General features: G+C 43.6%; 1 protein-coding gene across 2 annotated transcripts; it reads left to right on the forward strand.

The window, feature by feature from the left end:
- The first annotated feature begins 3,758 nt into the window (after window positions 1-3,758).
- PATL2 (PAT1 homolog 2) lies at window positions 3,759-26,642 on the forward strand. Of its 2 annotated transcripts, XM_082735340.1 has the most exons (15): window positions 3,759-3,835; window positions 16,835-16,925; window positions 17,726-17,958; window positions 18,860-18,940; window positions 19,610-19,752; window positions 20,248-20,343; window positions 20,552-20,693; window positions 21,987-22,107; window positions 22,207-22,304; window positions 22,739-22,792; window positions 22,891-23,021; window positions 23,164-23,323; window positions 23,810-23,950; window positions 24,773-24,870; window positions 25,443-26,215. In XM_082735340.1, the coding sequence occupies exons 1-15, from the start codon at window positions 3,824-3,826 to the stop codon at window positions 25,594-25,596; spliced, it is 1,755 nt and encodes a 584-aa protein (XP_082591466.1). In that variant the 5' UTR covers window positions 3,759-3,823; the 3' UTR covers window positions 25,597-26,215. The 2 variants fall into 2 exon arrangements, 1 of the variants encoding a protein (XP_082591466.1); XR_014312966.1 differs by lacking the exons at window positions 3,759-3,835; window positions 16,835-16,925; window positions 17,726-17,958; ... (1 more) ...; window positions 19,610-19,752; window positions 20,248-20,343 and adding an exon at window positions 26,460-26,642 and having other exon boundaries at window positions 20,429-20,693; window positions 25,443-26,258.
- The last annotated feature ends 298 nt before the right edge of the window (window positions 26,643-26,940 follow it).

The following is a 26,940-nucleotide window of genomic DNA, read 5'->3' on the forward strand; positions in this document are numbered from 1 at the left end:
GGATAAGGGAAAACAAAAGCTGAGACTAGGATTCAAACTCTCCCGATGCCATTGCCTTCATGCTTTAAACACTTGGAAGATAAGGGCTCTGAAATTTTAGTGAGAATTTGGATTGCATCCGCTATGGGAGCAGCCAAAGATGTCAAACCTACTGACTGTAAGAGCATAACAATGTTAGACCCCTTAAGAAAAACTATACTTCAGAGATACCTTAAAAAAGATGCTGACATCATGTGGCAGCCGAATCCACCAGTCTCTCAGTGGAACAGTGAGGAGAGGAAGTGAACCATGGGGGTGGAAAGACAGAGATCTTGGAAATCACCATGGTTTTCAGTTAAAAGGAGTTGGGTTGTGATTCCCCAAGGAAACAACAAATTTGTTCTATATTTCTTTTACATATTTTTAGACCTTGTACTAACCCCTATTGTGGAAGCCATGTCTGAAACCAGAAAAAGTAGAATACCCTCCATGAACCTAATGAAATGAGATAATGCACAGAGAGCCTCACACAGTTCCTAACACAGTGTTTTATGTTTAACAAGCCTACTCTAACTATTGGTATTATTTACCTAGTTTTCCTACAAGCTTTATCCATAATTCTCTCAAAATATAAGAATAATTGTTATGCATAAAGTTATGAGTAAAGACATTCTTGCTTCTCTCATTTGTTTTTTGTGTTTTTAAACTCACTCAAGACTCTTAAGGCCTGAAACATTCGTGTTGAATTTTCTAATGCCTTGGGAGTATAGAGCTATTTTTCATCTCCTAAATTCTCTATTTACTACATCACAGAGAAAGAGTATACTTAAAATTCAGTATAGATAGATTCTGACTAGTCACTTAGAAAACCAATTTAAATAATAATTTTAAAATGCAATAAAGACAGAGAAAAGTATATTTTTCAGTTTTCTGCATTTGAGAAACTCCTGTATTTTTCTTAAATTTCCATTTATGATATGCGTTGAATAGTGAGAGTGAAAATGAGATATAAAACTTTTTTTAAAAGACTTATTTGAGAGTCTTTAAAAAGGGGCATCTGGGTGGCTCATGGGTTAGAGTTTCTGCCTTCTGCTCAGGTCATGATCTCAAGGTCCTGGGATGGAGCCCTGCATCCGGCTCTCTGCTCAGCGGAAGCCTGCTTCTCCCTCTCTCTCTCTGCCTGCCTCTCTGCCTACTTGTGATCTCTATCTGTCAAATAAATAAATAAATAAATAAACAAAACAAACAAAAAAAACTTGTTAGAGAAAGAGAGCAAAACAGGGGGGTGGGCTATAGGAGAGGGAGAGAGAATCCCAAGCAGACTCTGTGCTGAGGGTGGAGACTGAAACGGCGGCTGAGATCACAACCTGAGCCAAAACCAAGAATCAGACACTCAACCGACTATACCGCCCAGGTGCCCCAAAACTTTTTTTTTAGTTAAGAGCACTGTTTGTTTAGTAGGGTAAACTTGTGGAAATCTACAAACACAGCAATTTAATAGTGTTATCTCCCAGTCATGGGAATAACAGCTGGATTTCTTTTCTTTCTTTCTCTCTCTTTTTTTTTTTTTTTTGCCTGTGACCTTCCTAAAAATTTTTTTACAATGAATGTTTGTTTAAGATAGTAAATATTTCAGGGTGCCTGGGTGGCTTAGTCTGTTAAGCACCCAACTCTTGGTTTTAGCTCAGAGTCATGGTTTTAGCTAGGTCATGATCTTAGGGTCATGAGATTAAGCTGGGTGTTGGGCTCCCTGGTCAGTGAGGAGTCCACTTGAAGATTCTCTCCCACTGCCCCTCCCCCTTCCACTCACTCTCTGTTTCTTTCTCTCACTCCCTCAAATAAATAAAAGAAATCTTTTTTTAAAAGAGTAAATTTTTCAAGAATGTGGAAGAACTGGAATTCCCCTATCATGTAAGATGATACAATCACTTTGTAAAATAATTTGACAGTTTTTTTAAAAAGTTAAACATATACTGGCCATATAATCCAGCCTTGGATATCCTAATATCTACCCAAGAGAAAATAAAATATTTCTATACAAAGACCTGTACACAAATATTCATAACAGCTTTATTTGTAATAGCCAAAAACTGGGAACAACAATCATCCATCAATGAGTGACTGGAAAAACAAATTGTGGTATATCCATACAGGGTAATGCTATCAGCATTAAGCAAGGAAGGAAGTACTTTACACAGCAATATGGATGAAATAATTGTGCTGAATGAAAGAGACCAGATCAAAAAGTATACTGTACAATTTTGTTTATGTAAAACTCTAGAAAAGGCAAACCAATCTAGAACAGAAAGCAGATGTGTGGTTTCGGGAAGGTGCAGCATATGGGAGAGTCAGGAGCATAAAGAAAGTTTGGGGTTGATGGATATGAGTTTATCTTGAGTTTGATGATGATTTCATGGATGTATACATATTTTAGACTATACAGTTTAAGTACAATTTATTGTATGTCAATTATACCTGAATAAAGCTGTTAAAAAAAAAAAGCACAGATACTTCTGTTGTTGTCAGACAGAAGAAGGATGAAGTGCTTGAACAGAAAGAGAAAGAACAATACTAAAGTGGAAAGGAAATAGGAATGGGTTAATGCTCAAGTGAGTTGGGTTGCACCTGAGTGGACTTTAGTCAGCGGTTTTCTGAGATGAGTCCATCCAACAGTCAGGAGAGCCAGGCCCACTCAAGAGGAGAAGACACCAAGCATAGGTGGGACATTTGTGTCAGGGCTTTTTCAAAAGTTATGTCATTAGTCCCTTGCAATTCAAAGTGTAGTCTGTACATCACTGACATCAGCAAAACCTAGGCATTCTTAGAAATGCAGGCTCTTGGGCCCATCCCAGACCTATTAAACCAGAGTCTGCATTTTAATAATATCCTCGGTGATCCATATACAGTTTGTGAGGCTCCTGACCCAAACTACACAACAATCTAGAAGGTAGGTGTTACTTTCATTTATAGACAAGGAGACAGAGAAGCAAGATACTTTCCCACATTCATTCTGAGCTGGGATTCAAACACTAGTCCATCTGAGTCCAAAGGCCCCATAATTCCCACTAGAAAAATTGCTTTCAGAGAAGGAGTTCAGGGGAAGGATTCATTGGTTGGCTTGGAGATCTGGGCAAGGATTAAAAGTAGATGAGAAGGTAAGGGGAAGTAAATAACAGGAACCAGCACCAAGATGTGTAGGAGTATTTCTTAACCTTTTTTTTTTCTGCCCACAAAAGTAATATATATACATGATTGGAACATACTAAAATTGGAACATACTAAAAACTATAAAGAAGAAAATCAGGGGCATCTGGGTGGCTCAGTCATGTAAGCATTTCCCTCTAGCTCAGGTCAGGATCCAAGAGTCCAGAGTCAGGCTCTATGCACAGCAGGAAATCTGCTTTTCCCTCTGCCCCTCTCCCTGCTCACGCTCTCTCTCTCTTTCTCTCTCTCTCTCAAATAAAATATTTTTTAAAAAGAGAAAAAATTAAAACCAGTAATCCTACAACCCAAAGATGACTATTATTAAATGGTTTGACTTAAGGAATCTGAAGGTTGCTGCCTTACCAAAAGTACATCCTGGTTAGGTCTCTCTGGAGACTGAAAATCCTCACTCTTTTGTGTTCAGTTCCATTAAATGAAGCAAATGTCAGTTAAGTGTAGGCTTTGTGGAAAATCCTGTCACAATAAAGCAAAAAGGGACAACAGACTGACCACCAGGAGATTCCAGTCTTAAGTTAAAATCAGTTAAAATAATTAATTTATTAGCACCCACCGAAGGTGTCGGTACTGATTGACTTCTGAGATTTGAGAGCTGTTACATAAGGCAACAGGACCAGAGGAAATGGAACACCGTGTGAGTCTTTTTTTTTTTTTTTTAATTGATTGCTGCTAAGTCAGACATAGGAGGTGGGAAATAGGAGGGAGGAAGAGCCATAGCAACTAAGTACTATTATCGTTATATGAGGGAGAGTACATGGGGAGAAAAAAAAGAGTTGAAATATCTGGATGGTGGAGAATCTCTGCCTCAGGCTTCTGTGTAACCACCATGCCCTCTCAATTGCCGATTTGTTTTTATTGGGAAAAACATATACATTTGGTATGAAAAACATCAAGCGCTACAGACCTATAAAATTCCAATTTCTCTCAAATCCTTTTGACAGTGGTGACCACAGTATTTAATGTACTTTTAGTTTTTAATTACAAGCCCAACACATAAATGTACGGCCATTGGAAGAATGCAAAGTGAAAGTGAAAGTTCCCTCATCTGTCTCTTATTTCACTCTCCTCCCCTCAGAAACCACAAAGGTGTGATGCTTATCCTGCCATCGATAGACATTGTGTATAGTTTGGAAAGTGAGGAATTTTTAAATTATGACTACAAAGACTATTATAGTTTGGAACACAGCACCCACTATAAGTGGGATTAGAGGCATCATCAATTGTCGGTTTGGATGAAAAAAAGTAAATGCAGAAGCCAAAACCCCCTAACTGTGCGGGTATAACAGGACAACCCCAGGAGCCACGGACTGGGCACATCCCTGGGGATATTACACCCACTGACTAAATTACTGGAACGACCACTTCAAGCAATTTTTTCCCTCGTGGGTCCTCGGTTCTGCATCTCACTTTCTGTTTAAAAACTACAGAATTCTGGAGCACTTGGGTGGCTTGCTTGGCTAAGTGTGTGCCTTCAGCTCAGGTCATGATCTCAGGATTCGGGCTCCAGCCCCTGGTGGAGCCCCCAACCTACAGTGGAGTCCCGGCCTGCTCAGTGGGGAGTCTGTTTCTTCCTCTCCCTCTGCCCTTCCCGCCTGCTCATACTCCCTCTCTCAAATAAATAAAATCTTTAAAAAACAAACAATACTCTTTCAAATGCTCCTTTTCTCTTTTGGTAAATTTCTCTAAACCCCAGCTTCCCACTTTCTAGCTGGCTTAGCTGTTACTGGCCAGTTGGTATATGTGGTCTTCCCTGGTATCCCCTGCTATGCTGGATCTGCATCTGATTCTATGCTCTCTTTTCTCTGATGTCTTGGACCTTTCTAAGCTCTTCTCTGTTTTTCTTCCCTCCACTGTTAGGTGTCCAGTAGTCAGATACCACTTTGTTCTTTGCTCAGAAGGCAGGGACTTGCTAAAAACTCTTCTTCCAAAAGAAGACTGTAAAGAAACCAGGAAGAATTGTTTATTAAAACATCAGTAATTTAAAACAAAAAGAAAACACCAAAAGGCAAGAGATGTATATACAAGAGCCACCACACACACAATGGCCGCAGTCAAGATATAAAGGAGGAAGTCAGATAACAGAAGTTTGGTTAGTTTGTGATATTTTTTCCTTATTTTATTATTTATTATCATCATTACGACTGTAGATCAATGTGTCACAAATGAGTTTGCTAAAAGGCAATTTAGCATTACTAAAAAGCCAAAAATCTTTTTATCCAATGACCAATGACAGCAAAACCAGAGACGGAATTGACCCCTCTGGCCACTCGATGCCCTGAGGATGTGGGTGGGTGAGGTGGGCTCTGCCATCTACCCCAAGAGGTCATGACAGGTGGAAGGTGGTTCACTGAGCTTATACTCAGAGTTTAGTGAGGGGAAGGGAGGGTTCCACAAAATTTAGATCATTCTATACATATGAACTGAACTTGATTATTTCAGTTTAATAATATAGCTATTTTTGATGTCATTATATACAGAACTTGTTTCTTATTATTTTTTTTAAGTTTTATTTATTTATTTGAAAGAGAGAGAGAGAGAGCATGAAAGGAGAAAGATCGGGGGAGCAGCAGACTCCCCGCTGAGCAGGGAGCCCGATGTGGTACTTGATCCCAGGCCTCCAGGGTCCTGACCCGAGCCAAAGGCAGTCGCTCAACCAACTGAGCCACCCAAGCACCCTGGTTTCTTATCATTAATAATTTTAGATGTTTCTCCATGTCATACCTTGTGGTAGGCAGAATAATGCCCCACCTACCCAGTTGTTCGTGTCGTAATCACTGTGAATGTTGTAAGGGACTTTGTACCTCCCCTTGATGTTATCAGGAAGGATAACATCAGGAAAGATTCTCCTCTAGAGCCTCTAGAAAGGAAAGCAGCTCTGCCTTAATGTTAACACCCTAAAACTTACTTTAGACTTGTGACTTACACAACTGTAAGATGAAAATTTGTGTTGTTTTAAGCCACCAAGTTTGTGGTAATTTGTGCAATTCGTAGTGTTACAGCAGTAAGAAAAAAATAATTTGTGCCCCTTTTTCAGAATCACAGACATTTGGGCCTTGGTTGCCAGGAGCTTAGTTCAGTAGAAATATTTGCCTTTCAAAGTCAAGTTTACCCATTGGTTAACCAGATTCTGGCCATATAGTGCATTTTTGGTACACTCACGTTTGAGGAAGAGCTATTTTCCATTCCATAACTGAAGGGGTGGGAGTTGGGCTGAAACCTGAGCTGATCAGGAGCTTTGGTCTTGCACCTCCCATCATTGTCCTCGCCAACATGGCTTAGTCCCAACTACCCCTTCTGGACAATTTCACAGACATGACACGCCAAGTGGGCCAAACCACTTCTGCCCTCTCTGCTGTCGCCAGTGTTAAACACAGAAGGAGAGGAACAGGAAGAGCCTTCTAGTCCCCAGGATAAAGGTCTCCCAAAGCTTTAGTTTCTTTCTACTTAGCCTGGTCCCTATCTATCCCTCAGATCACAGTGTGCACCACAATCAATCCTTTAACAAACCTTTACTGAGCACCTTGCTAGGTGCCAGGCACTGGCCTGGCATTGGGGGAACATCTTTCTTCAAAGAGCTCAGAGACTCTGACTTACAGGTGTGCGACTAAAATTATGATTCCAGGAAAGCAATTAACTCCACCTGGAGGGGTTAAAGAGCACACAGAGGACTTTGGTGCCATGGAAAGAATGTGGACTTTATCCCTTAGATCATGATATAGGCACAGCGAAGCTGGGTTTTGTTTTGTTTTTAACTCGCTTGTCTTTGAGGCATTTTTTGTTTGATATTTTAAAAACCTTTACCACATAGCTTCATTTTTTTTCTAATTATAAAATTCATATTCATTATGAAAAATTCAGACTACAGAGGTAAGAATAACTTAAATTGTCTGTTAAGCCACCACCAAAAGATACTGCTAATGAACCGATGTTTGTCCCTAGACTTAGTCTATTTGTATACAGATATGAATATGGTTCTACATACAAAGATGTAATTATTTTGCATAGACTTTTTTGCAAATAGGTTTTATTTAACTATATATCATGGACAATATATCCATTTCTATAATAATAGAGATCTGTGTAGTTTTCTACTGCTTTCATAATACAGTTGCCCCTTGCACAGTATGGGGGTTATAGGACCTTCCCCACAGTTGAAAATCTGCATATAACTTTGATTCCTAAAAAGGTTAACCACTAATGACTGGAAACCTTACCAATAATATAAACATTCAATTAACACATATTTTGTGTATATATTATACATGTATTCTTACAATAAAGCGAAGAGAAAAGAAAATATTAAGAACATCATAAAGATAACACATTTATAGTATTAAACTGTATTTATGGGGAAAAATCCACATGGTTCAAGCCCATGTTATTCAAGAGTCAACTGTATTTCCTTTTATGAATATACCATACTTTTTTACTCAATCCTGTATGGGGGACATTTCCAGTTTTTTCCTATTGTACCACAACCTCCATACTGAGATTGACCTCCATAGACTTTGTACCAGGTTACACTCCACTGCCCAAGAGTGCTCGTTTTTCCACACCCTTCCCTAAGGTAGTCATTATCGTTGAAAAATTGCATCTCCTTGTTTGACTTCATACATTTTTTAAAGATTTATTTATTTTAGGGGCGCCTGGGTGGCTCAGTGGGTTAAGCCCCTGCCTTCGGCTCAGGTCATGATCTCAGGGTCCTGGGATCGAGTCCCGTCTCGGGCTCTCTGCTCAGCGGGGAGCCTGCTTCCTCCTCTCTCTCTGCCTGCCTCTGTGCCTACTTGTGATCTCTGTATGTCAAATAAACAAATAAAAAATCTTAAAAAAAAAAAAAGATTTATTTATTTTAGTGAGCACGCATGCACGCGCAAGAGAGAGAGAGAGAGCGCCCGCAGGCGGGCGCGCAAGCACGTGCGGGCTTTGCGAGCGGCAGAGGGAGAGAATCATCAAGTTGACTTCCCACTGAAGGCAGAACCCAAGGCGGGGCTCCATTTTATGACCCATGAGATAAGGACCGGAGGTGAAGTCAGGAGTCAGCTCCTTAACCAACAGAGCCACACAAGGCCCCTTGACTTCATATTTTTTTAAAAGGCAGTTAGGTTGAAACAGTTCTTCACATGTTTGCTTGTTATATGTGTTCCTGTTCAGTGAGTCTCCTATTCATGATTCTGTCAGCCAAAATCCCTAGTCACTGGGTGGGGCGCCTGGGTGGCTCAGTCGGTGGGCATCTGCCTTTGGCTCCAGTCATGATCCCTGGGTCCTGGGATCGAGCCCCGGGTGGGGCGTCTGCTTCTCGCTCTCCCACTGCCCGTGCCTGTGTTCCCTCTCTCTCTCTGTCAAATAAATAAATAAAATCTTAAAAAAAAAAATCCCTAGTCCCTGGGAACAAACACTGACTAATGGAGCAGAGGAATGTGCTTAAAGAATATTTGTCAGGCAAATGTTACCAACTGGTAGGTGAAAGATACACAGAAGTTGATTTTTTCATCTTCTTGACTTGTTTTTGTTTTTCAAAATAAAATGTTAGAAGGAAGAGAGCCCTGAGAGGGAAAAGGCAGGGGAGGGTTGGGGAAATGATGGCAGTCTGGCCTAGATCCCTTCCTTTCCCAGACTATGCTCCCAGCTCTGAGGACAATGGCCACTTTGACCTGGAGGTTCTCAGCCATCTTGAATGAGTCTACCTCTTCCAGGCCCATAGCAGGGGTGACAAGAGCCAGGCAGCTCCTGCGGCAGCCTCAACCCTCCAGGACAGTGATTTCCATCAGGCCACGTCCCTGACGGCCTTGATTAACTACCAAGTTTCAGACCAAATAGAATAGGATATTGATTTTTAAAAAGATTTTATTTATTTATTTGGCAGAGATCACAAGTAGGCAGAGAGGGGGCAAAGAGAGAGAGGGGAAGCAGTCTCCCTGCTGAGCAGGGAACCAGATTTGGGGCTTGATCCCAGGACCCTGGGATCATGACCTGAGCTGAAGGCAGAGGCTTTAACCCACTGAGCCACCCAGGCACCCCAGGATATTGATTTTCATCTTGCCTCTCCCAGAAATAAAACCTTGGTTTTTGAATAGAAAAAATCAGGTGAAGTACATACAATGGAAACTAATGTTGGTGACTGTATATTTAGTACCATTTCTTTTTTTTTTTCAAAGATTTTATTTATTTGACAGACAGAAATCACAAGTAGATTGAGAAGCAGGCTCCCTGCTGAGCAGAGAGGCCGATGTGGGACTCGATCCCAGGACCCTCAGATTATGACCTGAGCCAAAGGCAGCGGCTTAACCCACTGAGCCACCCAGGCGCCCTTTAGTACCATTTCTGAAAAGTGACTTTCTCAGAATTATTCCTGGATATCATGGGAGGACAGGGGCAAGAATAAGAGGGAATGTATTACAGGCACAGATGTGTTGGATCTGAAACCAGAAGGTCTAGAACCTGGAAGATCATGGAACCATTATCACTGAAGGATTCCGCAATAACGGGTCCGTGATTAAAGGAGCGAGACTGATACAAAGCGAAGGTCAAGCAAAGCTTTATTTTGTGACAAGCATCAAGAATCAAACCAAATGTTCCGGGCCACGCCTCTTACAGAGAGGGCGACCTCTCTCTTCTTCACAGACTAGCTTTTAAGGGCAAAAGCCATGTGGTTGGGCCTGGTCACGCATAGGTCGCCAATGAGATTGTAACACACAGAAAGCTACACAGTCATGCGAGGTCACACATAAGTGACCAATTGAATTACAATTTACCCTATAGTAGACATTTGAACTAGCCTATCACCTTGGTCAGAATTGGTGCCCAAAAGGTGGGGCCCATACCCCTTGGTAGCTAGGGAGACAGTATGTGTGTCCCCCCCCCCCCCCACTGATTGGATGTCTCCACCTGGCCTGACCCACCCTGTATTTGGGCTTTGTTACCTGGGACTGGTTTCTGGGCCTTGTTTTTAAGAAAGACCCCTGGGGAAAGGGGACAGGGACAGTTTAAGGGTTAAACAACAAGGTTATTGTTTAACTGGATGGAAGCGCTCTGGCTAAATAGGTCCTTACAATCATCATCATCATCATCATCATCATCATCAAATCAGGGTTAAGTAGTCATATCCAAATTCTGCTTAGAGTATTTGAAGCTCATGATAGAAAGAAATATACAAGGAAGCAACTTTGATAAAGTTGATTTCTGGTCCACAAACAATTTGGTGGTCAATGGTGTCACCCATTCAAGTTTTATGCTAAACCATCTGTTTGAAGGTAAGTAGAAAAGTAGAACCTGAAACTCAAACTACTTAACTTGTAAAAAAGAGGCCGAAAAATCCAGTAAGTTGTCACAGTCAAGACCAGTAATAGTCTCTTCCAACTTGTTTTCAGGAAATCTTATGCGTGGAACAAATAGAATTTAAATGTGAAAGGAAATTCTTTACTTTTATCTAATCATATTTATTCAGTTGTACTTAATTGTGTAACAGAAATATTTTGCAGACTTTATGTACAATTCAATGAAGCCCTATTAAAAACTGCATTTTCCGAAGTTTGAAAAAAAAGTCAAATGTCACAGGTGATTTAAATAAACAGTGAGCCTAATTGCAACACCAAACAATCTGTTTTAAAAACAGACACCTGACTTTTGTAGCAACATGGACAGGACTGGAAGAGATTATGCTGAGTGAAATAAGTCAAGCAGAGAGAGTCAATTATCCTATGGTTTCACTTATTTGTGGAGCATAACAAATAGCATGGAGGACATGGGGAGTTAGAGAGGACAAGGGAGTTGGGGGAAATTGGAATGGGAGGTGAACCATGAGAGACTATGGACTCTGAAAAACAATCTGAGGGGTTTGAAGGGGGGGGGTTGGGGTATCAGGTGGTGGGTATTAGAGAGGGCATGGATTGTATGGAGCACTGGGTGTGGTGAAAAAATAATGAATACTGTTATGCTGAAAATAAATAAATTTAATTAAAAAAAAAAAAACAGATACCTGGGTGGCTCGGTTAGGTGTCTGACTCTTGATTTTGACTCAAGTCATGGTCTCAGGGTGGTGAGATAGAGCCCCATGTCAGGCTCTGCACTGGATATGGAGCCTATTTAGGATTCTCTGTCCCTCTGCATCATCATCCCCCGCCCCTCCCCTCCTACCCCCACTTTCTCTCTTTCTCTCTCAAGAAAAAAAAATTTTTTTCTCTTAACCAGGAGTTTCCATGTAAATGTAGCAATTACAGATTTATCCCAGAAAGCTGACTTACCTGATTCTGGATTGAATATAGATTTGGAAAAAAAAAGTCTCAACTTTTGTCTGCACATGCACCTCTCCTATAATGTAAATAGAAGCATAGTTTTGAGAAACAGTAATATTTTTGAGATTTGTATAACCAAATATTATATTACAATGTAAAATGCAGATAAAAACACAATAGTTTTATATACCTAGCCTATATTCTCCAAAGGTCATGGCTATAGACTGAAAATACTTGTGTGTCGCCCCCCCTTCCCATTCATATATTGAAATCCTACCCCAAGGTGATGGTGTTAGGAGGAGGGAACTTTGGGAGGTGATGAGGTCATGAGGGTGGATTCCTGAATTTATAAAAGAGACCCTGAGCAGCTCCCTCAATCCTCCCTTGTGAGGACACAGTGAGAAGGCACCATTTGTGAACCAGAAAGCGGGCTCTCACCAGACACTGAATCTGCCAGCACTTGATCTTGGACTTTCAGCCTCTAGAACTGTGGGGGGAAAAAAAAATTCTGTTGTTTATAAGCAATCGAGTCTCTGATATTTTGTTACAGCAGCTTAAATGGGCTAAGACAAAGTCGTACTTTTCTTACTCAAATTAGGACAATTTTTTTGAAGAAGTGAATAATATAGTCAAAATTTCTCAGTCTTGGGGACACCTTGGTTGCTCAGTTGTTAAGCTATCAGCCTTTGGCTCAGGTCATGATCTTGGGGTCCTGGGATCAAGCCCCATATCAAGTTCCCTGCTGGGTGGGGAGTCTGCTTCTCTCTCTGCCTCTCCCCCCAACCCCTGCTTTGTGTTTTCTCTCTCTCTCTTTCTCTCTTGCTCACTCTCTCTTTCTCTCAAATAAATAAATAAAATCTTAAAAAAAAAAAACCCGTTTTGGGGCGCCTGGGTGGCTCAGTGGTTTGGGCTGCTGCCTTTGGCTCGGGTCATGATCTCAGGGTCCTGGGATCGAGCCCCGCATCGGGCTCCCTGCTCCGCAGGAAGCCTGCTTCCCTCTCTCTCTCTCTCTGCCTGCCTCTCTGCCTACTTGTGATCTCCGTCTTTCAAATAAATAAATAAATAATTAAAAAAAAAAAAACACCCGTTTTTCAGTCTCAATGAAGATGTAGATTTCTGTGTTAACAGACGTTCAGCACTTAGCCAAAGTGTAGAATTTTAAAAGAAATGTGAGAGAAATTAGGAATCTTGTTTTTATATTATCCATCAACAGTGTTATATTAATTTTGACATGGTTGCTGTTTGGATAGTATTGGTTATCAGGAGACATGAAAGAAGTATTGCTAAAAGGATCTGGACTTAAGTATCTCTTTTCCCAAGCCCTCAAAATCTTCAGAAACAATGAAAAGAATCTTCATCTAAAAGTTCTTTTAAGTAGATTTGAAAGGTAAATTTCAGATTGCCAGATCAAAGTAAAGTTATTTTGTTTCCTTTTATGGTTTCTTGTTTTCTTTTATTTAGTTTGTTATTTGGGAGCCTTACCTTTTCATGTAGGCAAATTTATCAGTCATTTATCATAGCTCATGAATTTGGGATCATGGTTAGAAGCACTGTCTCTACATTTTTTTCAATTAGCAATAATCGCGCCTTGGATAAACCTCATTGGCTACGATACTGCCACTGCGCAAAGCTCTACTTTACATTTTTTTAATGTAAAACATTTTTAACACTTTCTTTGAGTTTTTTTGAGGCTTAATTTTTGTAAAAAATATTTAAAGCCCTGCTCTATAAGAATTTGTACTGGCATAAATGTGTCTTTAATATAGAAGTTTTTACTTTTTTAGTGAAATCTTTGTCTTTTATGCTTTTTTTTTCTTTTATGATTTCTGTCGTAGGTGTTTTGGGGTTTGTTTTCTAGAACGACATTTCTTGGGAACAATGTGGCGAGTGGGCTGGAGTAGGACACACCCAGGTGGCACGCTAGAAACTCTATCTGAGGGAGTCTTTAAGGGGAAGGACTGCTTTTTCTCATTTCAGTTCAGCTTAGTTAACATTTACTGAGAACCTACTCTGTTGCAGATACTGTGTTAAGTGCAGGAAGCACAAAGATGAAGAAGACATCTATCCATTCTCAAATGAGGGTGACAAATGCAGAAATAGAATTACGAGTCAGTGGCAGGTACAATGAGAAAATAGTGTAAGGACCAATGAGTACCCCTAAGATGGGCACCTTATCTAGCCTGGAAGGGAAGATGATATTTGAGAATGCTTCCTGGAGGAAGTGAAGCCTGAGTTAAGTCCTCACCCTGCCCCATTCAGATATTTAGAAAGTTAGAATAAGACAATTTAATAGAGCATCTGAAATCCCCCTCCAATTAAAATAACTTCCTCTGCAAATTTGTTTATCTTGTGAGATCCAGTGAAGAGCATATTACTTGCTAAGATACACATTTAATATCACTGAAAAGAAAGAACTGGGACAGGAAGCTGCCTTGATCAACAGTTGAATACAACTCCCAGAGCAAAGGAGAGAGGCCCCCAGGCTAGAGAGAGTCATCCTAGTGCACACTGATTATGAGAGAGGGCTGCATCAGAATTCTTCCCTCCCCACAGAGCCAAATGTAGCTCACTGTTCTGACCTAGAACTAGAAGGCAAGGATCTTGAGGACTGGAGGCTGGAGAGGCAGATTTTTTTAAATATATTTTATTTATTTATTTGACAGAGAGAGAGAGATCACAAGTAGGCAGAGAGGCAGGCAGAGAGAGAGAGGGGGTAGCAGACACCCCGCTCAGCAGAGAGCCCGATGCGGGGCTCAATCCCAGGATCTGAGATCATGACCTGAGCTGAAGGCAGAGGCTCAACCCACTGAGCCACTGGGGCGCCCCTGGAGAGGCAGATTTTAAGGATCTTATGCCTTCTGTAATGGACAGGAGATAAAAACCACTGAGGTGCTTAATTGGAAAGTGTCAGATCTGATGAAGAAGCTTGGAAATCATCCGCATGGGCTATGTAGGAAGATGTTAGAGGGTGAGATTGTCCAAGGATACCAAGGTGCAGAGGGCTTAATTTGGGGAGGGATTCTTGATCCCTTCGAGAATGTGACGAAACCTCTGGACTGTCTCTCCAGAAAAATGCCCCTTAACGATCACACAAGCATACACAATTTCAGAGGGCTGTCAAATTAAGAATATTCAACATAGAGGGGAAAGAGAAGAGGCACGAAGAAGAGGATATTTGGAAGACGATGAGGAGAGTAGGAACTAGGCCAAAGAAAGATGACCCAAGAAGTACAAGAAGAAGCTAGGAAAGTAAAGTGATGGGAAGCTGCAGGAGAACAGAGATGTGAGGAGGGCATGGGCAGCAGTGTTAACTGCTGTAGAGACTTGAATTAAGTTAAGGACTGAAATGTCTTTTGCACTTACAGTTAAGAAATCGTTGGTAACTCTGAAGAGTTGCTGAGGGGTGACGGGTAATGGTAGTTCCAGATTTGTTTTAATCCAAGAAGTTTTAGGGGTGGCATCTGGGTAAAAGTGAGGGTAGGAGAGTGGCCTTGTATGTTTGCAGAGTACTAACATGCAGCTGAAAAATTGTCAGCTGTCCATAGAAAAGGTTGAGGAGCGTATGGAATTGTTCATCTGTTCCCTGGTGACTTCACTGTGATGGAGTCAAAAGCCAGAAAGCAATGGCTGAAGGAACGATGTGAGTGGAGGAAGTGGAGAAATTTGGTTCATTGGTATGTGAGAGATAAAGGGCAGTTAAAATGAGAAACAAAGGGAACCTGGGTGGTTCAGTGGGTTAAGTCTCTGCCTTCGGCTTAGGTCATGATTCCCAGGGTCCTGGGATAGAGTCCACATCGGGCTCTCTGCTCAATGGGGAGCCAGCTTCCCCCACCCCCCGCCTGCCTCTCTGCCAGCTTGTGATCTCTGTCTAATAAATAAATAAAATCTTTTAAAAAAATGAGAAACAAAAGCAAGAAAGGTATTTTGTTTCTAAGAATGAGCACAGCCTGATATAGTTAGGCTGTGAATGCCCCAAGTGGCCCTTCCTAAGACCTTGTCTCTCCAACAGCCTCATAAATCCCTTCTGAAACACTGAAATTCACCATTTGGTTCTTGGTTAGCTGTTAGCAAATTCTTAACAGCTGAATGACATTACCAAAAAAAATCTGAACCCAACTCAGATATTTGAAAAGTTTTTCAGTACCTTAAATTTAAGCTACTTAATTCCCCCCCCTCATTCATCTCATTCTGATATACAACAAATCTTTTGAACAAAATTTTTCTTTAAAGGTACCAAGAACCACAATCCTATAACCATGACAATAGGGCCCTAACTAGCATTTTTGATGTAGAGAAATTAGCTTCATTTTAATTTTTATTCTGAAATTCTACAAAGTCATGTGGGGTTCATTTACACACAGGATGTGGGCGCAGAACCCAGGATCACTCAGGGGTTAGCTGAGGCTCAGGAGGGTCTTGGGGTTTTGCTTACCAGCTGTACCCATGTTCTCGCCTTTGTTGTTGTCTTGTTTTCTTTTCGCTTCCGAGCTTTTGAACCAGTTTTTCATTAGAGTAGCCAAGAAGGTATAAGATTGTCTGTGTACCTCATGCAAAAGTGTTTTAGCCTTGAAGATCTGTCTTCTAAATCCACAGGGGTCCGGCCTCAGTTAGAGCTGGGTGGCAGACCTAAGTCCTGGGACCCCATGAAGGTCAAGTACCCCCAGGTGCTCTGCCCACATGCTGAGATCTTGGTTGCAGGCAAATCTCAGGTCGCCTAGGGCTTTCCTATCCAATTGTGGTGGAGCAAAACCTAGGGATGGAAAGGAACATAACTTGATAAATCTCCTAGGAAAGGTGTGGAAAACAGGGGTCTTTAAAAAAAAAAAAAAAAACCAACTGCTCCCAAATATCAATCCCCATAAACTGTACCCACAAACTTGGGGGGTTAAAAAGTGCAGTTTATTTCTCTTATCCTTTTAAGAGTTGTCTTTATCGTTAGATTATATTCTCATGTTTCTATCAAGACGCAGTGGTTGGGGGATGCTGGCCCTTTAAGGGGGCAGCAGGGGACGGGCTGGGACTCTTAAAGCCAGGGGCAGCAAATCAGCCCTGGCCTAGGCTGCCATAACTAAACTAAGCAGAAAGGACAGCAGCAGTCAAGCGGTGGGTGTTGGCAACAAGGCAGCTCTTGCTGAGGGGGCCATTTGTATCAGTGTGGAAGTGCTTCTCCAGCTGCTAGCTCTGTTCCTCATTTCTGTCCCTTGGCAGGACAGCTCCCTGCAGCTGGGGGGTGAGGGCAGAGGCTGACGCTTAGGGAAGTCTGAGAGCCCAAGGTCCGACTCCTTGAGACCCTGGGCTAATACTCCTCTGGCAACTTTGGTGGGGGGAGAGCATGGCTGTTTTAGGGTGCCATGCCATCCTTACTGAGGAGGAGGCTGTCTCTGGTTTTTCCCCTGTCTCAGGTTTACCTTCCAGAGGCAAAGAGTGTTTTCTTACCAGAGGAAGGAGACATGGCGGAAGTCTGCCAGCCTGCAAAGATGAAATGCCTTGAAGGTACTGCTCATTAGGGTGTGGAATCTGGATGAAAAGCCTTGGGGTGTAGAGACTTGCTGGTATGGTTCAGTGGACGGATGTGGACCTGGGCATCCAGAATTATTAGGAGTGACTTCCAAACTCTTCGACTTGCTGACTACATCACATAGGTGACTGAGGTCACTTTTCTTTTTTTTTTTTTCTTTTAAAAAGATTTTATTTATTTATTTGACACACAGAGATCACAAGTAGGCAGAGATGCAGGCAGAGAGAGAGAGGAAAGCAGGTTCCCTGCTGAGCAGAGAGCCTGATGTGGGGCTTGATCCCAGGACCCTGAGATCATGACCTGAGCCAAAGGCAGAGGCTCAACCCACTGAGCCACACAGGCGCCCTGAGGTCACTTTTCTAGGCGCTATTTTACCCCCTTCATGGGGAAATGATCACTACAAGCCTTGCAGGACTGCTCAGAGCAGAGCACTATGTGAAGTATCTGGATCACAGTAGGCTTTAATTGCAGTGAGTGCCCGTATCTGGCACTTGATTGGCTAAGGAGGCACTGAGAGGAGCTGTTAGGTGGGGGAGAGCAGGTAGAGCAACCTGGGGTGCTAACTAATGAGGTAATAGAAGAGATGTGGAAGGCAAAGGTGTTTGGCACCTGCTGGGTTCTATTTGCTCCAGTCGGGGGGTGGGGGTCAGGGGTAACAAGGTGGGGAACTGTTTGAAGGTGGTGCTAGAGATGACTTATGAACAGAAGTGTTCCTGAAAAGAGCCTCTCTAGACGAGATTCCTCACACCTGCGTCCCCAACTACTCCCTCGTCAGGCCCCTACTTAAACCAAGACCCAAGCAAGTCCTGTAGTTCCTCAGCTCCTGAGGAGGAACTGGTGTCTGCCTCCCATTTGGATGAGGAGGAAGAGCAAGAGGAGGAGGAAGAGGAGAATCTGGATCCAGATCTAGCCTCAGAGCTGGAGGAGGAGGAGGAGGAAGAGGTGGAGGAGGAGGAAGAGCATGACCTCGGGGATCCAGCTGTCCTCAGTGCTATCCACAACACCCAGGTACCAGGGCAGGAGGGAGTGGGGGGACAGTCGGCCGGAACTCTCTGCAGCTCACAGACAGTGCTAAATATCCTTCTCTTCTCTATTGCTTTCTAGCCCTTGCCTTAACCATTTGGCCATGACAAAATGGCCTCCCCACCTGCCTAGATAGGTTCTGGGTTAACACTTCCTATTTCAGGCTTAAACCTGAGTAGAGACTCTCTCCTTCCTCTCTGTTTCTTCCTTTCTCTCACTTAGTTTCTGATGCTGTCTTCACCTTAAAAAACCAGGTCGTATCAGGGTCGTGCACAGCCCACAGGTGCTGGTTGAACGCCTGGTACTGAAGGTGAGTCATCCTTGGCCCTGGGACCCTGTGTCCCAGCAGTTCATTCCTGGTATTTATTCTCTTAGATCCCCACAACCAGTGGAGAGCGACAAAGATTCCTATAAAGAAATGAAATCATGGGGCACTTGGGTGACTCAGTCAAGTGTCTGCCTTGGGCTCAGATCTTGATTCCAGGGTCTTGGGATTGAGCCCCACATCTGTCACTCGGACTCCCTGCTTGGCAGGGAGGCTGCTTCTCCCTCTCCCTCTGCCTGCCACACCCCCTGCTTGTGTTTGATCTCTCTCTGTGTCAAATAAATAAATAAATAGATAAGTAGATAAATAACCTTAAAGAAATGAAATCACTCAGAGTCTCCCTCAACCTTTTCCTGAGATACCAGTCTTGCTGCTGCTTCTCCTCAGAGGAAGCAGAGGTCCTGGCCCAGTTGATTTTTGACTGCAAGGGAGGGCCAGACCACCACTGTCTTGGATATTCGAAGTGACTGGCCTTCCTGCACTCCATACCCAACAGACACTGATAACTATAGAAGACACTTCAGGGGCTCATTCAAGCCTTTTGCTTCCCTCCCATTCCAGAGAGGCCTTCTCAGCTCCTCTGGAATCAAGGCCTCTGGTGTGCTGGGCATGTCCCCTGCTTCCTTGCACTTTCTGTGGCAGGTGAGTCCCTCCAATCTCCATCCTGTGTCAAAGTAATAGCATGGGGAGAAAGATCATGTTCCTTAGTCTGCCCTTGACTTTGTTCTGGCGATGAAACAGCCCAAGTGAGGTGTGGGAGATGGGAGATGCCCATAATGTAGAGTAGCTTGGTAAATGACAGAGGTGGTCCTGGGACAACTGGCCGTCCATATGAAAAGGACAAATCAGAGCCCTACTTCCATCTCCCTACATTTCAGCAGATGAGCAGCATGGAGCAGAGGGCTAGAAAGAGCAGCTGCCCTCAAATGAACTGTGTCCTGAGAACATGACCTAGGCCAGAGAAGTTGCAGGAAATCCCGCGGAGAGAATGAGACGACCATTGCAGCTCTGAGGAAGGCTTCAGATGAGTCCCAAAAGAGGCAGACAAGCATTGCCCCAGGGGCTGAAGGCACAAGAGCCTGAATAAATGACCATCACAGGGAGGAGAGAGGCAGAGAGAGGTGTTGACTCACCAGACTGGAAAGGCACATGCCCCCACATTGTCAGGGACTAAAGAGCTGCTCCCTAGGAGGTGACAAACTCTGTTGGGTGAGGTTCTTGTGGGAGAAAAGGCAGGTGAGAAAAGGCAACAGGAGCAGCATTCTGTTGGTCGAGCCTCCCTTTTCCCAGACCTCTAAATTTCATTCTCAGACGCTGGACTACCTCTCTCCAGTTCCTTTCTGGACTACCTTTCCCAGGGCCAGCTCTCCAGCACGGCACTTTGGACCTCAACTTCTCTCACTAGACCCGGCTCTCTTCTGCAGCCTGCCAACCTCCTGGCTCCCTAGTTTCAGGTACTGGCTCAGGGTGCTGGGCACTCCAGCATCTCCCCCACACTGAGCTCTTCTCTGGAGTTATCAGGACTTAGTAGCTGAGGAGGGATGGGGCTACCTACCAGCTGCCACAGAAAAACACCCATAGAAACCTCGTCTTAGAAGTGTGCAGTGGAGTCCTGTCCCTTCTCCCTCACAGAGGAGGAAGTGGAGGGCCGGGGGTACTAAAGAGAACTTACTTGAGGTGAGCTGGCAAGGGAGAACTGAGATTAGGACTCAGAACTCCCAACGACCAGGCCAAATGAGTTTCTACTGTGTCAACATTTCCTGCAGCACAACTGCAGGAAAATAGCTCCTAGAGGGGAATGTGAGCCCTGCCGAGCCAGGGTTGTGTGGTTTCATGTGGCTGACTTTGGGGGGCACGCAGGCGGGTGGGGTTGCCTTTGATGTTCCCCTGAGCTTCCTAGAGACTAACTGGATGGAAGGGTAGGGAGCCGAGTGCTTTCTTTGACCCAGCCCAAGTTTCTTTCTACGTCTGCCTAGCCACCTGACCCAGCTCCACCCTCAGCACCAACGGATTCTGCAGCTGCAGCAACACAGTCGAACACCAAGGTAAAGCCTAGAAGAGCAGCAGGGTTGAGGGCAGCTCATTTGCATGCTGGGTATCCCCCTTCCCCCCCACCCAGAGTTCCTGCACAAGTAAGATTCTCCCTGTGTTGCCTACCTCCTGTACTCTGTTCCATCCCTCCCTGCTCACCACTCCTTGGGAAGCTGTGGGAGGGTGGGTAGGTCTAAAAGAATGTAACTTTCTGGCTTGAAGTGCCCCAGCCAAGAAGCCTTGGTCTCAGCAGCCAGACCCCTATGTTAACCTCATGACCCGAAAGGAGAAGGACTGGGTGATTAAAGTACAGATGGTTCAGCTGCAGAGTGAGAACCCCCACCTGGATGACTACTACTATCAGGTGAGCCCCAGCAGGCAGCTCCTTTCAGCCTCTGACCTTGGCATCCAACAGGCCTGGACTCCATGGGTCCTCTTGGGTCGTTTCTCTAGCTCTTAGAGGGCCATGTCCAGTCAGGTGGGAGAGGCAGTCACTACAGGATAGGGGCCATATCCCAAGATCCTTCCCCTCTATTCTCCTGCACTTCAGACAAATGGGATTATTTACAATTCCCCAAACACCAAGGTTTTGTCTTCATCCTTTGCCAAGAATTGCCCTTATTCAGCCTTGAAATATGGACTTTTCCACTTTTGTATACTTCTGTGGGTCTTAGAAATATCTTGTTATAAATGTTCACCGACTTTTTGCTTTTTTTTAAAGATATAAAATACATGAACTTTATGGACCATGGGATTCGACTTGTTGACTTGAATAAATGCCAGCAGACATATTAACTCCTTACCCTCTGCTCCCTGTCTTCCTTTTGCTTATGAGGCAAGCTTTGCTTATGGTTTTTTGGGTTATCTGAGCTGTGTTCCACTTTGTTCTCAACCTCCGTAAGCCCCCTACTAAGGTTCCCACCTTTATCTCCTTCCTATTTAGACTAATTTCTTCCTTTCTTTCCACCATGCTTTAAAAACTCTTTCTGCCTGGATCACTGAAAGCAAAATATTTTTTTACCTCTTGCTTTTTTAGCACTGCTCCTAAACGAAAGAGCTTTATTCAAATCCTTGTTTGCCTCATGGTCGGTGGCTTTATTTTAGCTTGGGATTTTACAGATTTCCTTAAGAAGACATTAGAGCTGTTGAGCCATTCTTTGGAAGCCTAAAACTGGCCTGGAGTGGTGTTAGCTACTGGCCAATTGATAGTAGTATTATCACTGTACTACAAACTGCTGATGGACTTCGTGCCATCAGATAACTGTCATGTTTTGGAAAGTAGAGGTAGGATCACAAAACTAGAAGGGGAGGGTTAAGGAAAGGTGTGCAGTATATATCCGAGGAAGAAGGAATGCAGGAAGGTTACAGATGCTGATACGGGTTTGCTTGCTGGCTCTCCACGTGGCTCTCTGCCTTTTCATCAGATCTAGTGGTGGTGTCTAGATCTTGAAGTCCTCAGTACGGAGACCCCAAGCCAGATGTCATGAGGCCTAGGGTACTCAAGATGCTTCAGAGTGTTTGGCAGGAGGTCCCAAGGGGCCAGGATCCTGTCTGGAATGAATGCAGTAAGAAAGGGTGTATTAATAGGTTGCACTTGAGAACTTTAATTCTAAGTTCAGAAGATGAAGATACATTTTTCTATTCCATGGACACTCAGGAATATTATCAGAAACTAGAGAAAAAGCAGACAGATGAAGAACTACTTGGGCGAAGGAGCAAGTTTGAATCACTCAAGCTGGTAACACCCTACATTCAGAAGGCAGAGGCTTATGAGTCAGGTAGGACCAGGGCTGACCTGCTGGGTTGGGATGGACATCTGGGTAATGGATGGTGGAAAGGGAAGGGGAATATGCTTCTCCTGACTCCTTTTTGTGCAGTGGTTCGAATCGAGGGTTCCCTGGGCCAAGTAGCTGTGTCAACGTGTTTTAGCCCTCGCCGAGCTATTGATGCTGTACCCCATGGATCTCAAGATCAGGTAGAAGTGCTATCTTGCAACAACCTTTTTTTTTTTTTTTTTAAGATTTTATCTATTTATTTGTTGGAGAGAGAGAGAGAGAGAATGCACAAGCAGGGGAAAGCAGCAAGGAAAGACAGAAGCAGGCTCCCTGCTGAGCAAGGGGCCTAATGTGGTACTTGATCTCAGGACCCTGGGATCATGACCTGAGCTGATGGCAGACACTTAACCGACTGAGCCACCCAGGCATTCTTCCCATAACACTTTTTTTTTTTTTTTTTTTAAATCTCCCCTGTTTTGGAGAAAGGACAGGGGCACTCTCATGCTTGAGGTCAGATTGTGACTTAAGAGTGAGAAAGAAGTGTGGTCAGACTTGGTGTTAGCTTTTCCAGCTCTATGTCTAGCCTGGGCTGCGGCTCTGAAGGTGTGGCTGATGGCCTGGGACTCTCTCCTAGGAGACAGGAGCTGCAAGCAGTCAGAGGCTTCAAGTGTTGGCCCGGATTGAAAAGGTGAGATAGCAACTCCTTAAGGATGAGTTCTTCATTTACCCTTGGGAATGGGATATTTCTCAAATTGACCTCTTCTTTTCCCACCTTTGAATTCCCAGATGTTTCTTCAGTTGCTGGAGATAGAGGGCCAGAAGGACGGGCTGCCGCAGCCCTGCTCCTCTGAACAACGGAACAACCAGATTGAGAAGCTCTTCCAAGCCTTAAGGACCCCAGAGCAGAATACTCTGGAGTGAGTGTGGGAGGCTCACACCTCCAGCCCAGCAAGGGAAAGATAAGCAAACCCAAGGGCTTTCCTTCTGCCCCTCCTTTCTGGCACGAAGCCAGAGCCCTCTATGCAGAGCCCTGAAAATGTCTTCCTTTCTCACGTGTAGGGAGGCAGCAGATGGCTTCCTGCAGGTGCTCTCCGTGAGGAAGGGGAAAGCTCTAGTGGCAAGGCTGCTCCCTCTCCTGCCCCAGGATCGAGCTGTTAGCCTTCTTCTGGCGATCACCCACCATTTGCCCCTCCTAGTCAGGAGGGATGTAGCTGATCAGGTACTGTGGCATTGAGGAGAGAAGAGGATGGTTTTGTGTATGGGTTAGAGATCCTTCTTCTTCATCCTCTCTCCCCCATCCCCAGAGATGCCCCAGAGAGTGCTGGGCAGGGAGAGGTGCCAAACCTGCCCGCCTTGGTGGAGGAGGTTATAGAACCAACTACTACAGGAACAACTGATCATCTTGAGTGCAATGACCAAAAAACACAGACATGCGGTTGCACAGGTGTGAGTGGGCTGTGGAGGTGTGAGAAGATAAGGACTCCCTGTGAAGTGTTAAGCCCCATATCTACCCTTCTTAGGGAAGACATCCTAGATAAGTGGGTATTGGAGGACCACTTAATAGTGGTTGGAAGGACCTGGGTAGTAAGTAACCCGACCAGGAAAGTACCAAAAACAGGTCATCCAGAAAAGGGAATACAGGCAAAGTAGGAGGAGGTAAAGTTGTAGTGGAGACTGAGAGAGATACTTACTGACCTTTTTGCAGGCTCTACAAATGTTATTCAAACCCCTGGGCAAATGTATCAGTCACTTGACCTTCCACGAACTCCTCCAAGGACTTCAGGGTCTAATGCTGTTTCCACCTGGCTCCTCAGAGAGGCCGGTCACTCTGGTACTTCAGAACCAGGTAACACAGTGGGAGGCTTTGCTCTTTCCACAGATGGCCTCCAGGTGGTATCACTGGCAAGGACTAAGTAACAGAGTATTACCTCTCCCTCTTCTCTGTAGTGCTTCTCCCTGTCAGTGAGCTCTAGGATCACCTGGAGAGCTTACCAAACACCAGTTCCTAGGTCTCACCCCTAGAGAGTCTCATTTAGTAGACCTGGGGTGTGGCCCATCCATTTGCTTTTCTAACAAGCTCCCTGAGGACGGTGCTGATGGGGACCTCTAGAACAGAGGTCACCAAACTTTTTTGATGGTGTATCCCTCTTAGTAAAAAGCTCTGAACCCTATCACCCATGTGCTAGTCTAGAAGTCCTATACATGTCACGTTACACTAAGTACGTAATAAATACAAGATAGAAAATTTTAAATGCAGAGACTCTAGATGTGAAAGTTGGTATCTTTTAATACCCTAATGGGTTATTTTGTGAACTCCTCTATACAAATCTTTGTCTAAAGAATTGCTGCTTTAGTGGGGTCCATAAACTACCTGTATCAGATTCCTGAGTCTGTTCCTGATCTATAGACTGACTGCTGACAGTAAAACCCACAAGTGTGCATGTAATCAACTCTCCACAAGGATCTTTTGGAAAGTTCAGAGCAGTGATATCCTTCAAAAGGTCTGAGAGTTCTTTGGCCAGCCGTTGTAAAATCAGTTTCACAAGTGTTGAACTTCACTTTTACATGTGAACCTGCCCCCTCCTTTTTGGGGGGAAATAGCAGAGCCAAGAAAGCACAGAATGCCTCTTGTGAACTCTTTTGACCTTGCCTACTGTATCTCTTGCAGTTTGGAATATCTTTGCTCTATGCCCTACTAAGTCACGGGGAGCAGCTGGTGTCCCTAGAGTCCTCCCTTGAGGAGCCCAGCAGTGATCATAGAGCTTGGTAAGATCTTAAAGGCCTTGTAAATGTGATTTCAGTATCCCTGGGATGTATAGGCTGAACCTGGTGAGCTATTACCTGAGTGGTATATTCAAGTATTGGGAGGAAGTTGGTCAGAGAAGAGAAAAATATCAGAGTTATAGCTGTTCTCCCTTCTCATCTGTTTTTCCTTCTTTCTTTTCTAGTGTCCTAGAGTGTTGGTTCCCCATGGAAGGCAGTAGAACAATGATTAAGGGGACAAGCTTTAGAGTCAAACAGACCTAAGTTGGAATTCTGCCTTTGTCAGCAGCATTGCAACTTTCAGACATGTTACTTCCCATCTCTAAGCTTGTTACTTCATCTATAAACTACGGATTTAGGGATAATGATGATAATCAGAGTTCTTAAGAAGGAGGATATGTAAAGCACTAAGCATTGCCTGACACATGCAAAATATGCAAGTGTTCTCTTAACTGTTACAAGCACAAAGGTTGATAGTGGTAGTGGTGGAAAAATAATTTGGAACCTTGGCCTTGAGTCTACTTCCTGCGTAAATATGAAGACTCTGATGTTTTTCCATCTTCTCTGCCCTCCAGGACTGACATGGTGGTTCTGATTGCCTGGGAGATAGCCCAGATGCCAACAGCATCTCTAGCAGAACCCCTAGCCTTCCCCAGCAACCTTCTTCCTCTGTTCTGTCACCATGTGGACAAACCCTTGGTACAGCACCTAGAAGCTAGGATGGAATAAGTGATGGTAGAAATGAGGTTATAGCCCCTTGTTCAAGCCCTGTATAGGTTCTGTCATTTCTTTTAAGCCAAGAATATGGAAGATAACTTGTATTTAGAAGTAGTTCTAGACACTTTAGCATTTACCCAGTAATCTGTCTGTCTGGGTTAGGGTCCTGAAGCCTATTTCTTCAGCCAAACCTTTTAATTTATTCCCAGATCCTTTGCTCATCGATCATGCTAAGCTACCTAAGGGCAAGGATTAATATGAGAAGCTGAATTGTTAATTGAAGAAATATTTGAGGGACAAATCTAAAAGTATGAGTGACATGAAGGTCACTTCTGTTCTCAGAATTTACCAGCTGCTGGAAAGAGATAGTAATCAAATCACACGAATACTTTAGAAAATAGAATTGTTTACTGTTAAGAATCTGTTCTCTTTGTAGGCTTGCTTGGGTCTACTGATCCAGTTCTGAAATACATATGTGTGGGAAAATTTAATCATCAGACACTAGCAGTATGGGCTAAGTCTACAGGGATCCAGAGAGTCTGAGGACATTTTTTTATGTCTTGATATATTGTAGGATCTCACCCAGAACATTTCCTTATGTTCTCCTTAAAAACCCGAATGATATGCCTAAAACTCATGACACAATAAGGTTTAATTAAAGAGATAATAGAGGGGCGCCTGGGTGGCTCAGTGGGTTAAGCTACTGCCTTCGGCTCAGGTCATGATCTCAGGGTCCTGGGATCGAGTCCCACATCAGGCTCTCTGCTCAGCAGGGGCCTGCTTCCCTTCCTCTCTCTCTGCCTGCCTCTTTGCCTACTTGTGATCTCTCTGTCAAATAAATAAATAAAATTCTTTAAAAAAAAGAGAGATAATAGAATGATGTGTTGAAATTTGTCATAAGTTAGGAGGTATAATTAAAACCGTTTTCTTATGTATGAATGCCTCCAACATGTCCTTAATAAAAGGGATAAGGCCTTGTTATGTCTAACAATATGACCTTGGAAATTCCTTCTCTGCTTTTTTTTTTTTTTTTTTTTTAATAAAGCCAGTAGCTAAGCTAATAGGGTTGGCTATAAATATTTCTCTTGGGATATGAAATGTTTGGTTTAAGTTGACAAACGAGGTCACGTATTCATCAATCCCTGGAGTCCCTTTAATGAACCAGGCACCGTTTTAGGGGGTAGGGGAACAGTGAGCAGTGAAAACTCCCTGTTCTTCTGAAGCTTTCATTCTGGTTAGACAGGTACTGATGGCAAACATCAGATAGTGATAAATACCTTGATGAAAACAAAACTGGGTGGGGAGTAGTAACTGGAGGGTAATAGTCCAGGAAGGCCTGTCAATAGCAGTTGCATT

This window comes from Mustela nivalis, assembly GCF_964662115.1.
Source record: "Mustela nivalis genome assembly, chromosome: 6".
Taxonomy (NCBI): domain Eukaryota; kingdom Metazoa; phylum Chordata; class Mammalia; order Carnivora; family Mustelidae; genus Mustela; species Mustela nivalis.